An 18,215-nucleotide genomic window follows, 5' to 3' on the forward strand; every position below is an offset into this window, starting at 1 on the left:
TATATATATATATATAGAACTAGGCTAATATACTATTAATAGCACCAAGTCATTGGTGCTACCAAGTTTTTGGCCATTGGATTAAGAGATGTGCGGTTAAGATGATGTGGGCCCCCTAGGGTTGAGTGGATGGTTGATTGAATAGTATGATCTAACGGATGAAAATGATTAAAAGGGTAGATCTAACGGCGGAAAACTTGGTAGCACCAAGTGCTTCGTGCTATTAATAGCATAGCAGCCGGACTCTATATATATATATATAATTTGGTCTTTCTTTTATAAATATCAAAACTAAATTTTGTTTAAAAGATATGCTTTTCCTTAAGAATATACGAATAGTAGTTTTTGCAAACCTATTAGATAGAGGTACCTTAATTAATCTTGTTCCATTTTTGAGTGGGAGCCTCATCTCTTTCTTAGGATCCGAAGCAAATAATTTGGGTCTAAATTAGGATGTAGTGTACTAGATCGATCCATTTGCACCTATAATATCCAATCAAAAGCTCATGGGGCGTAGAAATAATAAACACTCGAAACACGTTATTGTAGGGAATCGGCAGTTGATTGAGGACGCCTTAATATTTAATGCCTAACTAATAACAGGCGAAGTTTCTCTACCTACCGTTCTTCTTCGACTACTCGTACTTTAGATCTGAAAGAAAGAAGAATCAGAATCATGTGTGCAGTGTCAATAGCAAGTATTTTATTGCGTATTAGTACTTATTATAGACTTTTTATTATTTGGGAAATCTATGTTGAACCAATGATTTTAAGCTGCTTAATTAATTGACGCCACAAGTACTACGTACGAAATGTGAAATAGAGGTAATAAAGCGAACACGTTGCAAATCAATTTCCATTGCTTAATGAAATTAGTTACTACATGGAAGTTTCTTGCACCTATCATAACTCATAAATGAATTGGGTGCCGGTGGAAAGTGCAATATTTTTCCTCTTTTCTGTTTTGTGTAATCTTTTTCTTTTGCTCATCAACCCCGCAGGCAATCACACAACAAGCGCATTATATTTAGTTTTAGAGTGTGGTTTGATCAGAACACTAATTTTTCACGAATATTGAGATTAGGGCATGGTTGGAAGCGTACTTGTAAGAGTGTGTTGCAGTGCAGAACATTGGAACATAAAAAGGCTTTTAAAAAGCACACAACTAATGATGCTCCAACTAGTAGCGAAACAGATAAACCATCACATGCATTACTTACAATGAATGTCTTAAAATATCATACAAAACAGTCGCTACTTCGTTGCTGTGCATTTAGCATGCTACGAACCAATTAAAGTACCACACTTTTGAGCAAAGACTTATTTACAAGAGTGGTAACATGGATCCAATGTAACAAACATCTCAAAAATTGAAATATTATTCGAGGCATGCAATTGTAAATTAAACTCGGAATTGAAGATTTCATTAAATATACACCTTTATGAGACTATATTTTGGCAATTTACTACGGTGGATAAAGAATACTAGTGAAAAGACCCGCGCTTCGCAGCCGGTAGAAACTATCGAAGCTACTAATAAAAAATAAAAAGTATTCATCAATAAAACCAAAGAAAGGGTTGTGGACGGGGCGATCAGCGCGTCAGAATGCGAACCCTCACCTCTAACCCCTATTAATGATGGAGCCCTCTGCTGTCGTAGTGGCAAGAGGCTGTGTCGCCGCCACTTCCACCGACATTCCCGGGAACCTCATCCTCATCCTCGACTATGGATTCCAGGACACCACCCACCATATCCACCAACTTTTCTCCTCTCTCTTTCTCTGCATCTTCGGAAACTCTCCCCTCTCCTTCATCTTCCACAAAAAAAAAAAAAAAAAATTGCAAAAGAGAGAAAGAAGCGATTAAACAAGGCAGTGTTAGTAATATACCCTAAAGCCAATCGGTGACATAGGCTTTTGGCCATATTTTGTATTTTTCTTAATTATAAAGAGGCAAGTTTTATTCATGTTTATTGTTAGCAGTGCAATATATTTACTTGAATTGTTCATTGAATCTTTGTTAAGAAAATATATTCCTAAGAGTTAGAAATTACTTTGAGATATATATTTCTTTGTGCAAGATTCTTAAACGCTCCTAGCATAGGAATATCATAAAGGCGATGACATTTCGGATAGGCCGGTGTATACTATACTTCTAAGTTGAGATGGCGAATTTCAAGTCACTAGTTTAGGGACACTAAAATAAGCATACAGATGCTTGTTAGCGAACAAGTACACTGAAGGTGACCATTTAGTTGAATAGTCACATGGTTCCATATTCGCCGGTGATTAGTTCTTTGCTACAGATGTGTGAAGTACTCCTCGGACCTGAGGCATCATGGTTGCTTCACATATATATTGCTACCGTTTGATTGTAGTAATACTTAGAATCTAATCATTGGTCTACGTTTGGTACTGATTGGCTATAGTAGTTTATATAGGGAGGCATGTGAATGCGCAATAAGGAATTCAACACTCTTAATATTGAGGCAGAATGTTCTATGTAGACCATCAGACTCGTCTCGAAAAATCCCTAGCCAGGGTACGTAGTGTGTGGAAAGAGTTTCCAACTATGTTACCATATTGAGTCAATTTCAGATATTGTAGTCATATGATCGAATAATAAGTTTAGCCAAATAACCATAATGTTCGCTCGAGTGAGACGTTGTGTTAATCACACGATAACTGTTAGTGGAAAGGTTCGTTTTTCATCACTATTCTGAATTGCCGTGATATACTTCTAGGTGTAGGTATCACTCACGGATAGTGAGAGAATTAAAAAATAATTTAAATAAATTATTTTACAAATTAGAAGAGTTCTAATTCAATAATGAAGTGTTTGATATTAGACCTCACTGCTGAATGGTAATGGACCTATGCGATTACACACAATAGGAATTGTGTGCATCCAACATGACAAGATAAGTCTAATACACTAAACAGTTTAGTAAAAATAGTGAGAAATTATAACTTGAATTTGAATATTACGAAAGATTTAATCTCTAATTANTATATGTGTGTTTTTTATGACATGACTATTTTTCGTTCTCACCATGGAACGAGTACTAAGAGGTCCTGTCGAATCTTAAGTGTTTGTTACCTATATATATATATACATATATATATATATATATATATATATATATATATCGAAAGAGCTTTGGTATTCTTTCTTTTTAAAAAGACTCTTTGGTTTGTGGATTTGCTCGTCTTTTATAAAAAAGTCGGTTTCTTGTTAAAAGATTTTGAAATAAGCCCCTTAGTTTCTTATTAATTAAAAATAGAAAAAAGGAGAGAGGATTAATTGAAGAAAGACCCAACTCTTTTCAAACATGAATGTTATTTGATTGTGTTGCTTTGATTTATAAATACTGGCTTTCATTTAAGTGAGCCAGTAAAAATGAGTGTAAGCCACTTTATTTGTACGGGACTTTCCACACGCGCGCTCTCTTAGGAGATATTATGTTATGGGTGTTCATTAATTTCAAGGTTTCAAAACCCAATAGTTTAACCACTTCGTTTTATCTAGATCTCTATAACTTTTAACTTTAGTGGTGCGAAAGTGATCGATAGAATAAGGGGATTGGAACCATCAAGTTTTTCCAACTTTTTCACATCCGATCAAACTTTATCTCGGGATTTTAACAAAAAAAGAAAAAGAAAAAGGTTACTACAAATTAAAGAATTGAAAATAAGCAAAATTAAACTCACTAAAAGTGGTGTGCCTAACCATTAAAGCAATTTGAAAAGCCATTTAAAATTAAGTATGAATTAAATTGATATAATGGACCTAAAATTAAACTTTTAAAACGCTCAAGCGCAGTTACCGAATAGCTAGTGACTAAATAATTATTTTAAAGAATAAGTAAACTACCTTTAATGCTTCTAACTTTCTTTGTTTTCAATCGCCTCTAATTATTATTATTATTATTATTCAATTTTATGTCTTTTAGAAAGAAATTTATAGACAAAAAAATGGAAAGAAAGGATTAAAAGTTTTTAGATATAAAATGGGAGCTTTTTAAAGTATTTACAAAAGTCTCCCAATGCCATAATTGCCTCTCACGCTTTACTGGTTTAATGAGAATGAATAAAATATTCATTTATATATATATATATATATATATATAAAAAAATTATATAAAAACAATAAAAATTCGCATAAAAGTTATATTTAATATTTTTTACTTGTTTTGTTAGGACAGCCTCCTCCGATTTACATAGTTGAATTTTAAAATTCCTCTATAACTCAAAACTTTCAATATCTTTTTTAAAATTTTTTCGTTTATAAATGTCTTTTTAAAAGACATAAAATCGTTTTTTTTTTCCCCCGATTTAATATATTTTGAGGGGATAGTTTTAAGCTAAAAAGTGAAAGGGAAGGACAGTACATTTTTGGATTGCAAAACGAGAGAAGATTTTATTTTTTACAAGTGTCTTTACATACCGTATTTAACACTACTGTTTTACTGGTAAAATGGGGAGTGGTAAAAACCGTATGTCCTCTCTTTCGACTCTCGTCAAAACCGTATTTTTTATATATTATTATAAAATATTTGTCTTGGGATTGCCTAGTAATTGCCGTCCCCTACTCTACTTATAAAAAGTAAAATGTTCCCCCGTTTCATATCCAAAAATTTACTGTCTCCTCTTTTCGCTTTTTAGCCTAAAACTGTTTTTTTAAAAGATACTAAACCGGGGTTTTTTTTTATTTTTACTTCTAATTAAACTCTGGATGTACCCTTATAAACAGACGTTGTTGGTACACTAACAAACTTACTACCCTTTATGTTACCATCGATCTTGAGGCGAGTTTGTAGTATGTAGTCAATCTTAGTTTTAGCAGTGGATTAATTAATTTGATATTTTAAAGTACTACGAATACTGTCTACGTGTCATTATCGTCGGTTTCTTAATTTAACTAACAAATATATTAATATTTGATAAGTATCTCATTAATTAAACACCAATCAAACAAAAAAAAAAAAAAAGGTTATAACAAAACTGTTAAAATCTAATATAGTTCCGATTTATTGTTCAGTCCCTGCTGTATACGGTGCGTCTGCTATTTATGGCCATATGTACTAGTAGTTAATAATCAAGACTATCTATAATCTTAGCCTTATTTAGTAAGGGTAACAACCACAAACCAAGTCTATCTATAGTTTTTGCATTAGTTTAATTATACAGTTAAAATAGAAATATTATATAATTAAATTTAAGTTTGATTTTTAATTTATAATTTTTATACCCAGTTTTAAACATTTACTACAGTTTTAAAATTTATAAAAAATTTTTTTTTAATTTTAAACTCTAACTTGTCTATTAAGTTTTATATTTTGATTTAAAGCTATAACTTTAAGTTTGAATTTTAATATTAAAGTTAAAGTTAAACTTAGGTATTAAATCAAATTTCAAATTTATTTTAAACTTATTTTGAAATCTAAATATTTAATCTAAGTTTTACGAACTAACTTAAAATTAAAAATTAAATTCAAGTTTAATTTTAATTTTAAATATTTATATTAAAAAGTTGAATTTAAAAAATAAAATTAATTTTTTATTTGATTTTTTTCAATGTAAATTAGGCTTGTTTAGATAAGGTGGCCCTAAGTTAAAGGTTAGTCCGGAGAATCCGGCCTAACTTTTTTATTCATTTACTCCCTAAAGGTAAGTGGGCTTTTAGCCTTAGTCTTACCTTTAAGGCGTATGTTTTGTCCCTGTTTGCTTAAGTAGGTAAAGCTAAGGCTAAAATACCACTTTTTTTCCGCTTGGTTTATTCGAGAATTTTATCAACCAACTATGGAAGCTCACTTTTATTACACATATAATCTTTTCATTGTTTTATTTTTATAAATGCGCGCGATTTGATCCATCTCAATCTCCGATTAGCTTCAAATTCATGGGTGATTACTTGAATTATATTGAGTACACAGAATAGTTTCTACCTCATATGTACTTCACAATTAACATGTATCGAACTCACTGTTCTCAGACATGTGTCTAAGTGTTTCTCAATAAGTTGGAGAGGGTGGTTTGGTGGTGGATTTAATGGTAGTGGGGTTAATTAGGTACGTTTGTGTGTGTGTGTGTTTGTGTGTGTACGTACGTATTATTAAATGTTATTTTTAGGTCTAAACCCGTTGTTGTGTGTAGTTGGGGGGGACTGTGACGTTACCATATGGTACAGGTTAGTGTATAAATCTCTCTCTTTCTAGATCTCTCTTTCTCTCTCTCCTTTTCCTGGTCCTCCTCTTTTACTACCAAGTCATAAACTACTTGATGGGATGAGAGAGGGGGAGAGAGAGAGAGAGAGAGAGAGAGAGAATGTGAGGACACATGTCGTCCACAAGTTGTCAGTTTGGTTTGTACCGGTAGAGTATTTTTGTCCGTAGTTTTTGGGTGTTCAAAAATGAAGAACCGGTGACGTAATAATAGAGGTGGAGGAGGAGGAGGAGGAATAGAGTGTTCTATTGTCGGGGATATATGTGAAGGACATAAGATTTTTCTTGTGTTGTTATTGTTGTTGTTCTCTCTCTCTCTCTCTCTCTCTCTCTCTCTCTCTCTCTCTCTCTCTCTCTCTCCCCACCATGTTTCTTCTTCTTCAATATAATTCGTACCGGTACTTCAACCACCACCACCACCACCGTCACCGCTAAACGCGCTGACGTCACCGTCGTCGTTGTCTGCTGCTGCTCGGCTAGCCTCGCAGCAAGCACAAGCCCCTGAGCGACCAGCTGAGCCCCTTGTTGTTGATGGAGAGGAGCGACAGCTTCCGGCTGTACGGCGGGTTGCCGTAGCTGAAGCGGCGGAGGCCGCCCGTCGGGTGGCCCGCCAAGTGGTTGCCCTTTTGGTATCGGCTGCAGTAGCCATTCACGTATATTGTAATTATTGACGCGAATTTGTAAAACACAGCCAGGCACAATGTTTTGAAATAAAAGAATGACATCCTCTTAACGACCCCGTTTGCGTGATGTGCTGCGGCAAAGAGCGAGGCTTGTGCTGCCCAGCACACTATGATTTGCCACATTTGATACGCAGCCCTCCTCGTCCTTAGTACTTGCCTTGCCCTGCTTAGAAGCATACAAAGAAGATTTAAATTTAAAAACGCTTTGTATTTGGTTTAAATTAGGAAAAACTCATTCTACATAACATTTAAACATTCAAAGACTCTAGTACTATATTCTTACAACTTCGTATGTATATATTTGGTACACAATATACTCATTATATACACAAAGGAAAACGTGTCCAATTATCCTAACCTTACCTGCATGTTTAGCTAATGATGTTGTATTGAGCCGTTGTTTATCCACTTGATGACCCCCTCCGGTTTCGTTTCGTCAAGAATCGTTCATTTCGCTAAAAGAGCTAGTGGCAGCCTAGCTTGCTGAAGGAGTTGTTGATAGAGAAGGGGGACGAGAGGCGCCCTCACGCTCAGGAGCTTAGCGGGCTGCCGAAGTAGTTGCTGTACGAGCGCTTGGAGTTTAGCGTTGAGTGTCATTATATATATGTCGGGACTATTAGAGAAATGCGAATATATTTTCTGTGTTTGACACGTCAAAAGCGTCTGGCTCGAAAGCTTGCAAGCAAGACAACAACGACAACGTCTCCTACATGCGCAACCTACGCGCTTTCAAACACCACCGCTTGCAGCCAGGGGAGCCTACGTAGGGCATAGTCTTCTGCTATTTGGCTCAGCCCCTCCGGCTCACACGGTCGAATGGCTTGGTCGAGCGCCACGTCATGTTGCCAGCCGACTCCCTAGACGAGCGCCTTGACTTACTGTTAGAGGGCCCGCGGTTTAAAACGGAGCGCTTACACATGCTAGAACAGTACCTCGACTAGAGTTTGATGCTCGTAATGCCATTCTCGTCTTAAGGCAAAGTCCTGATTTAAGAGCAAGAGAATGGCTGTTTAGACCTAACTTTTTTTACACACACACACACACACACACACACACGTCCTAAACGTTGACGTTCATGTCGAACAACACCTTTACCTCCCGTCATACGTCCTTAGTATGGAACGCCCGGCGTCAGCTCAGAAACGCTGCTAGCTAGCGTCGTGCAGAAGACCCTAGGGATGGTGGGCTCGCTCCGACGCTTACAGGAGTACCGCTTCATGTAACAGCTGCCTCTGTGCTTCATATAAAGCGGACATTTAGAAGCTGTCGAAGAGCGCGAAATCTAGGTAAGAAAGGACTTACAAAGTCTTATGTATATGAATCGATATAGTTCACTCCCCACGTAAAACCCACTTAACAAGAAATAGCCACGCTCGTTAAATGTTAAGTCGTTACAGCTTTTGTTCTAAATTTCTTAACTTTCTAACAACAATATCCCCCCCATAAGAAATTCATTAGACACACAAAAGACATAATTAAATTAATACAAATGACACTACTTTACAATTCAAAACAGTTAGAAAATCCAGATTCGTGGCAAGTTTTATAATATTTGGTTCAATTTTTTAGAATCGGAATTATATAGAATATATATTTTCTTATAAGATTTAGGATCCTCACAGTGTAAAGAGGGCGACATATTAGAATTGAGTTAGCTCTAAATATAGTGTAAAAGCTGACTACTAACTAAGACTATTGTTGATACTGTAGTATAAAGAATTTTCTAATGAGTAAAATTTTGATGAGATTAGGATTGTGCGAATTGAAAAAATTAGAAAATTCAGATCGGTGGCGGGTTTTACGATGTTGACTCAATTTTTAAAATCGGGAAAAATATATTTTAATAAAGTTTAAAATCCTTACAGTGTCATTAATATAGTTTTCTTTTCTCTAGGAACTGTTTAAAAATAGATTTAGATAGTTATTGTACCCTCAAGAGTCTTTTATACTTTTTTTTTTTTTCTTCCTTTGTTTCCTGTTCATTACAGAAAGGTTGAATTTTCGTCCTACACTGAAGACTATATAGTAGTCCTGTGATATAACGTAGAAAGACCTCGTACCTAAACATATAATTTTAAAGGGGATGTGATTTAATGACTTCTCTTGGTGGACTAGACAAGAATACATCTAAGTGTTTGTGATTTTTAAACAACGTTTGCTACGTGGCTTTAAATTAAAAATAAATTAATCTAAAGAAACTATCTTGAGAGATTACTACTAACTTAGCTTCATTATATTCTACTATACTGTGAACTTAGTTGATAGTAACGTAGTGGCGTAACAAAGAACCTTTACCGAACCAAGTAGTTTAGTGACAATGTAGTAGATTACCTTACGTTACTTCGCCGTTCTCACTTTGTCCTTAACTTCAGACAATGTAGTAGATTACCTTACGTTACTTCGACTTTGTCCTTAACTTCAATCCTTGATGTCATTTTAAGCCGCGATTCAAGTCACTGGTTACGAGACATTAAGTAGACGTCAATGTGTTACGTACTAAACGTCAAATTCGAAAGAGTGGTAAGGAAGCTGTGGAAGGGTATGGACCTAAGTAGGAGTGGAATGTTTAAGTTTTTCGACTATCTATACAAGTTCCTGAGCCGAGGCTTAGAGTCGTATGTAGCTGCCGTTGTGAAGTCATAGACAATATGTTAAAGTAGGTAAAAAGATAACCGTTTTCTCTTCGCTTACACTTAAGGCTTAAAGCAGACTAAAATAAGTAGGGATTGTACCAAAACTCTGTTCGATTCAAATGTGTTCACGTATTATTGTTGGTTTTTAGTCTATTTACTACCACGAGATATCCCGAATGTAATTCTCTCAGTATCAGGATTTTCATGTTCCTTATACAAGTTGCCATGTACCTATCCAGGGTAACGTTTGAATTTTAACTGGATTGTTGATTTGATACCTTGGACCGTATTTATCTTGTTCTCTTAAGATATTATGTATTACTGATTAAGTCGGAGACGAAGTCGGATATGTAACGTCAGGTTTTTTTATCGTGCCCTTTATTAAGTTCTACAAGTGGAGTGGTTGTCGATTCATACTAAGGGCTACAAGATTCTCTGTTAAATTTATCAATAAAGCAGTGAGCTTACTTATAAATGGAGAGTTCCTCTATCGAAAACGAAAATAGCTCGTGCCCGGCATGATCCAACGAAGCTGTTCGCTAAACTTACAAAAAAGGAAAAACACAACTGATGGCCTCGACCGAGCTGGTCGCCAGGTCTGGTTCATCTGTTACCCGGAAAGACCCACCCCTTATGGCACGACTTACTTCGGAGACCCCCCAGCTTACATCCCAGCTACACTACTCTACTCGGGTTTCCCTTCGGCTCCCGGGGCAGGACTACACCACCCCCCTTGAAGAGTGAGAACGAGAAACGCAAACGCACCCACTAATCGGAGGAAAAGACAAGTACGTTTTTACTCTTTACCCACTCGTTTGTTTGATGGTTAACTGTCAAAAGAAAGTGAATTATTTGTTGATCTTTGTGACTTTTCATCCTAAATAAGTACTTAAACGAAGAACAATAGAAAAGGTTTTTTTTTTTCTTCTTTTTTTTTTTTGAAATACTTGTGGTCTCAACCACGAAGTGACAAGATATCTGGTACTGAACGTAGGTCTATAGAAAAGGCTCTCATCGTTCTACTTACTTTAAGTCTTATCATCATTTTATTCATTTCGTCTGTGACAACACTCTTCTCTTTGTTTTCTTATCCAGTGAGGGGTCATGTAGCCTGTCCACCTCTTTACACTTGTTGTACTTGATCAAACTGTCGATTCTTACCGGTTTTATTAGGATTATTACTATCGTTGTTTTTAACCCCATTTAAACGAGTACATTGGTCTGTTTTATTTGATCTCTGGTGGTTGTTAGTCAATTGACTTTGTATATGTCATTGGTCCCATTGCACGGTTCGTGATTGTGACTTCGTAACGTAGTAAGTCCTGAAAATTCGACTTATTAGTTATTCGACGTTGATCCTGCCAGTTGTTCTGTTGATTCTCAGGTTTAGTTAAAAATGAACTTGAAGTTTGAATTTTTTTTTCTTCCGTTTAATAGAGGTAAAACATTTTAGGTTATGAACTCCGTTGTAGAAGGTTAATTTTCCTCTAACTGTGAACGAAAAACACAGTCAATTCGTGACAACGTTGAAAAGATTCTAGATTAATTCCTCCGAGTAAAGTCGGGAGAAAAGTGGGACGCTATTTACCGGAGTAGTACTATCAACGAAATTATGACGAGATCCGGAGATAGAGGTAATGTGTTACTTATCTGATCAGTTCACGACAAGATTATAACGACATTGAAAACCTTTTACATCAATTCCTCCGAGTAAAATCGGAAAAGTGGGATGTTATTTCCCGGAGCAGTACCATCAACGAAATTATGACGAGGTACGGAGAATAGCGGCAATGTGTTGCTGCTTATCTGATCAACTCAACGTACAAAATTAGTTACGCTCTTTAATTTAAATTCCGTCATTCAATTAAACTGTATGTAGTTCTAAACAAACGTCAAGTCGTAAACGGAGGCCTCGACCTTGTCGAGATCATCGTGCTAGTGCATATGCACAGAAGAAACGGGGTAGCGGTAATCGAGAAGGTGGTCGTCGAGAATTGGATGTTACGATCCTGTACAATCTGTTGGGTTTCGTAAACCTTTGGTTATTACTTTATTTGTTTGTGTATAGTATGTGTTTCCAATAGTTCCCTGACAAACCTACAGCTTTGTTCAACAAAACACTATGAACACGTTTTATTTAATAAAACACTAACTTAGGGTTCTTAAAAGTCCTATTATGTAAGGTCTACGTTCTACTAATCAGTATAAGACTTTTTCTTTGTTTCTTTTCTTTCAATCCCCGGTATATATAATATGGTGGCATTTGTAGAAAAAAAAGAGGGTTTTTGGTTAACGTTTTGCAAGAACTCATTTCCTTTCACCATGTAAGTTGTTCTAAAAGTACGTAGGTTTGTTCGGGATTAACTAATTAAAAAATTAAAGGTATATCTGTTAGAGATAAACTGGTTGATACTGAAATTATCTATGTATATGAACTGTTACATTCGGTAAATGAAGGTCCAGGTCTTACTTCTTAACAAAAGTAATAGGACATTCCGATCGAATGTAACCTAACTAACAACACTAGTGTAACAAATCGAGTGTCTCGATTGTTTTTGGAGGGTTCTCTAAGATACGCGTACTTTTAAAAGTTTTACCTATATAGTTTGTTTCCTTGGAATGATTTGTTATTTATTATACGATAATAGACTTTAAGGTTCTCTCTTGTTTAAATAAAGAAGAATTGGCCATTTGGTGCAGTAAACTATAGATTTAATGACTCCTAACATGTAGTAGTTCTCTTGTACTTAATAGAACTTCATACAACTAGAGTAATCAAGAGATGGTATAAATGTAGTTAGAACTAACAACGGAAAAGAACCATCATCCATAATACAAAGTCCTTTCTATTTTTTTTTTCTTCTTCTAAAGAGCGAACCTTGACTTTTTTTTTAAAAGTTTCAGCTTTAGGGTAAAGTTTTCCATCTTTTAATATGTTCGATGCGGGTGAACGATAAGAGTTGTTAGACTGGTTATCCTGATGATGTAGATAGCGAAACCGGAGAGAGAACGTAAAGAATGCACAAACTGACAGTGTTGTTAGTTGTGTTACATTTAATATTGATAATCTTTCACGAATATGTTACCCTAGTAAGAACTGATCGAGTGTTCATATCTAATGTTGATTATCTTTCACGAATATGGATAATAACCAATAGAATTATATAAATAGTATGAAAAACACGAAAAACACTGGTTTAAAAGACCTAGTAATTCTACTATGGAAGATTCCTACTAAAACCTACTATTACGTCTCCTATTTTTTGTTCTTAGTTTTACCACGTTTTGATCTTAGTTAAAAATGAAGCTACGGTTATTTGATTTTTGAGTCTACAGTGCTTGGAAGATCGAAGAAGTAGGGAAGCAAATCGTAGGTAGAGGAACGAACCTCCTATAACACCGTTTGAACTTCCCAGTGTACGTATTCCGTATCAGTATTTCTTGACGTACATCTACTTCTTTTTGTAGGTCCAGTTACTCCACGAGATACTTCGAAGTTTGATACTTACATTATCCTTTTATTTATATTCTATTAGTTGATCTACATGTCTTCTGTTAAAACTTTAACTGACCCTGCCAGTAAATCACGTATAATTGTTTTTGGATACAAAGAAGATGATCAAAATTATAAACGTAGTTATATATATATGTTTTCTGGAGTTCGTACTTTTCTACCATCGTCTTATGAGTTACCCCAGTGAAAGTTCGGACATTTCATCGTATATCCGCTTTACAGGATAGTATTCTGAAGTTATCCCGTAAAGTGGAGATACGATGGAAGTGATTCGGACATTTTAGTGAAGACAACTAAAAAGTATTCTGAAGTTATCCCGTAAAGTGGAGATACGATGGAAGTGATCTGTGTCTCTCTCAGAACTTGTTCCTATTTTGAACTAATAAGTACAGTGTTCTTAGAGTAGCAGATTAAAAAGTCTTGTTCAGAAAAAACTGTTTGTTTTAAGTTAACAATATACTATTTAAATTACTATTTTGTTGAGCTTAGTTGAAGAAACCCTGTCCATCATCACCTATTTGAGATGTTTTATCATTTAAACATAGGTCACTATTTTTCGGGTCCTCGATTATACGTAAACCTTACTTCTCCAATGACAGTAGTAGCTTCGAGATTAGTATCTTATTGAGGTGAATACTTCTAATTCGTATCTCACCTATCGAAGTCTTCTTAGTGGTCGTTTTAAAGTTAGAGTAGTTAGGTTATACCTTAACGTGAGTTTCTGTCTAACCTTCTTTGAACATAGAATTACAGAGAAGAAGGTTTCCACACAATCGAGGATCTTATCCTTTTCTTTACTAATTATAAAAAAGATCATTTATTCAGGATAAGTTCTCTGAACATAAATACTAAGAGGTAAGTTGAACTAAACATAAATACTACTCTACACTATGACGCAATTTTCGTAGATTTCTTGTTTTAAGAAATCGTAAGCACCAACAAACTACGGTACTCTGCGTTGTAAACTTGGTTTAAAGGATAAACATACCTTTACTTTATCTGACGTTCTACAGTGGTATGTCTTAAAGATTCTCCAAACTGTACAGACTATATGGAATCTGCAGTCGTAGTTTGTTATGGTATACCTTCAGAAAAGTACGTAATATCACCATCTTCCTGTTTTGGTCTTAAAGATTCTCTTTGAATGTAGTGAAAAATTACGTCATCTCCGACAAACTGCCAGTTGACCCAGTTAACGTTCTTCTCAAAGTTAATTAACGTCACTACTTCCACCTTTTAGAAATTTGCAGAGACGATACGTTGCAAACATACCAACGACCCCGAATTTATAACATCGTACACCGTTGAAACTGAAAAAGGTCATAAGAAGTCTTCCCCTCGGTGTTTCGAATTTTTAAAATACGTCGACGAGGTGGACTCTCTCTCTCTCTCAATAATAAAAGTATCCATTCACAACACAGAATCTTCAAGGATTATAGTTGATCATCAGTTTCCAACTCATAGTCGTGCTCTTTCATAACAGTTTGTATATGGGTCTTTTCGTAACGTTTCTAATAAGTAATTGTTTCTGATCTTTAAGTATTGTTTATGATTATTGGTAATAGCTCCATTTTTTTCCTTCTGTAATTTTGAATTATGTAATTAAATCTGTGGGAAGTTCTAGTATATGTTCGGGTATTTTGTTATTAATTTATGTTGTAAATAGTTTTAACCTTGGAACAGTCGAATTGCCTTTTATTTTGAGTCGTCAAAAAAAAAAAAAAAAAGTTAAGCTAATAGAAGAATCCTTAGAGTAGTAATTACTTAATGTATTGACGTTTGAAAGGACAATAATATATCAAAAATTCATTGACTTAATATTCAAAACGTACTAGAAGCCAAGTCGACAAGTCGCTGTAAGTATCAACATGACTTTTTCGTTTCGTTCAACGATTGTTTGTTACGTACAATCACTATTTAGGAAGTACTACTACTGGATCAATCTCCCTACTCTATGGATGTTGTACTGATTAAAAATAAAATCTTTTAACCTACAATTTACAGTACGGTTGATCAAGTATTCCCTTTGTTTCCTTTATATATCTCTCTCTCTCTCTTTACTTTTAATTTGACCATTCCTTACTTACCATGAATTTAAATGTAAAAATACAATTCTCCTCGTTCTGGTCTTTAACTAACCGTTGGTTTTTCAAACATATTCCGGTAACTTTCTTCTAACGACTGTTGTATTTTAGTCCGCTTTACCTTACCCTCCAACGTTAATACCGTTTCAAGTTTTCCTGTTTTCTATGATATCGTATCTTATATAAATCTTTTGACCTTACCGGTCCTTTGTCTTTTCTTCCCACTCTCACTCCACATCCCCCATCAAGTTGGACAGTTTACTAACTTAACATTTCAGCTGCTCATACGATTCACATTTACTCTTCATTTATTACATTTCCGTCGAAGATACGTTTTATAGTGTTTAAAGTACAGTAGAAGTCGAGAACTTGTCACTACGTTTAAAATGGTTTGTTCTTCGGATTGACAAGGTTTAATTTACTTGAAAATTCGAAGAATGTGCCCGTCTCGGAGTTACATTGATATCGTCCCTGACCCCTGTGTTACCTGTTACTTTTTAAAAATTTTGATGATAAGAGGTCTACATTCATATACATTAAAAAGTAAAATTCAGATTACAAAGAATATATTTCGAACCAAGTGTTCCAACTGTTTTCTGGGTTTCAACATTCGGATCTTTATAATCAATTGAGATAGTTGGAAGAATAACATTCTTTATAATGACATAATTTAGAAAGTTCCTATTATTCGAATCTTTGAATTATAATCAATTATTCCAACACATATGATTCTAATCCTTTCCTATGTCTTTTAAAATTATCAACATTCGAGAATTTATTATACAAATGGTTTGGTAAATAGTTCGTAGTTCTCCTTTAATGCATAATTAAGTATACGACCGGGGGGAGGGAAAGGAGCGGTGACAAGAACGTAGTATTTTTTGTATCTAAAGAATTAGAATGTATAGTTAAAAACTTTATGACGGTTCGTTAAGAACTTGTGTCGTTGTTGTGCGATTACAAGATAGGACACGATTTTGTTAAAATGTAGGTTTGAGAGAAAAGAGAGAAGTGAAAAGGAAGAGAGTGATTCTGGTCCAATACGTGTTCACCTGGTTCGTCGTACTTGTGTTGGACATACAATAGTTGTTTCCATAGTTGTCTTAATCTCGTGTTATGGAGTCAGGCGGGACCGTATTAGCCGAAGGGTCGGTTGTCAAGTCGGTCTTACGTCGGACGTGAGGTCTCTAGCTGTGGTTGAGGTATTAGGCAGCGGGGGTTCTCGTCGAGCCCTCCGGCTATGGTATTTCACTGGTGGGCCGAGCAGTAACCGACGAATACTAAGCCTAGTTTTTTACTTCGGTTGGGTTTTAGTCGATAGAAATCGTCCGGTCGTAATAGTTCGTCTTCTAAACTAGGGAACTACAGAGCTACGTCGTGCGGTGCCAACACCGTCACGAGCTCTGGACTATCGTTAACCACGTACATTGTGAAGTGGACGAGTGTAATTTGTTTAGGTTCTAGGTTTGAAATGTATTCTTTATCAAGGAAATCTTGTTTACCGCACGTATATTTACACGCGTTCTAGATTGGACTCCAAGGCACTTGAACTATAGTCCCGAGCGGCGTTCTGGACGCTCTAGTACGAGGTATATGAGCTTTTGATTCATATCTGATGTTCTGTAAGATCTTCATTGGTTCGGGAGGTTAAAGTGGTGTAACCCCACTAGGTCGGCGGCGTCCTACTCCTAGAGGGCCCGGTACTTAAAATGCGAGAGGCCGAGGTTTAACAGCTTGGCCTGGAAGAAGTTCCGGTGCTAAAACAGCCAATTGTACAGGGATCGGAACATTTGTAATGATATGCAGGGAACGGGCTAGATTCTTTGCCTAGTTTTAGGGTTGAAATCCCACTAAGAATTTACGGTTTTCGCCTTTTTTCTCCACCTTTACCCCTCATCTTGGAATAGCTAGAAGAGCTTCCATAGCCGCGCCGCTCCACAGGTCGGCAACTACCGGAGCGGCCGCTGCCGCCTCTCGGTGCGCCCGGTGGGCCGCCGCTGGACGAGCGGCGCGCGCGCCGACCTCTTCCTCGGCTCGGAGCCTAGGCCGAAGCCGCGCGCGGCGGCGAGGGAGGCGCCTCCGCCTCGGAGGGGCAGCGGAGGAGGAGGCGGAGGCGGGACAAGGAAGGAGCCGCCGCGGCGGAGGAAGAGGCCGCGGCCTAGGGCGCGGAGGCGCCGGAGCTGGCGGCGCGGGAGCGGCACCGCGGCGGCGAGGAAGACCGCCGCGGCGAGCCTCCGCCGCCTCCCCCTCCCCCTCCCCTCCCTCCTCCGGCCAGCGGGCACCTGCGTCGGGTACAGAGAGTGGAGTGGAGTGGAGTGGAGTAGCCCCTGCTCTCGCTGCGGCTGCTTCTCCTCTTTGGGATCCGCGCTCTCGCTCTCCGCTGTTGCAATGGCCTAGCCCCCTAGACCTCTTCAGCCCTAAACTCGAGCTCCCCCGGCGAGGTTACCGCTACGCATATAAAAATTAGCAACCTCGCAGCCAAGGGCGCTAACCACCTATCTCTCTCTCTCTCTCTTTCTTCCCCTCGCACTCACGCACACTCCCCTCTCTCTCTCTCTCTCTCTCTCTCTCTCTCTCTCTCTCTCTCTCTCCCTCCTCCATTCAACGAGGCGCCCACTCGCATTCTTGGGCCGAGTGAGCCCGTCACATTCACACAACTGAGCAACCTTCTGCTCTCCCGGACATATCTGATCTCTCTCTCTCTCTCTCTCTCTCTCTCTCATCTTTCATAAATTACCTGGATTAGGTGGTGTAGCAGACCCCTGGAGGAGAGGACGCGAGAAAAAAAAAAAAAAAAAAAAAAAAAAAACCCTTTTGAAGTTTATGGTGGGCAACCAAAACGTGAAAAAAGCAAATTCTTTGTGAAGTTTATGGCGGGTATATTAAAGTGTAAAAGAGTGAAATTATGAGATATGAAAATTTACATAGTTAAATCACGATACACTAAAGTAAAAATAGAAAAATAATAGTCAAAATAATTTAAAAAAATAATTTAGTCACTGTTTCAATTTTGATTTACCATGATTTCATTTATAAGCTATTTAGATTTACCCTGTAGACTTTCAAAAACATATACTA

General features: G+C 36.8%; 1 protein-coding gene across 1 annotated transcript in view; it reads left to right on the forward strand.

Moving 5' to 3' along the window:
- The window catches only part of LOC109716681 (cytokinesis protein sepH-like), a gene marked incomplete at its 5' end in the record, with an annotated part of 19,783 nt that extends 2,249 nt beyond the window's left edge, over positions 1–17,534 (forward strand). The window contains 1 exon segment of the mRNA XM_020242225.1: positions 17,049–17,534. Within this exon segment, the coding sequence (XP_020097814.1) occupies positions 17,049–17,534 (486 nt within the window).

Source organism: Ananas comosus, linkage group 10, assembly GCF_001540865.1.
Source record: "Ananas comosus cultivar F153 linkage group 10, ASM154086v1, whole genome shotgun sequence".
Taxonomy (NCBI): Eukaryota; Viridiplantae; Streptophyta; class Magnoliopsida; order Poales; family Bromeliaceae; genus Ananas; species Ananas comosus.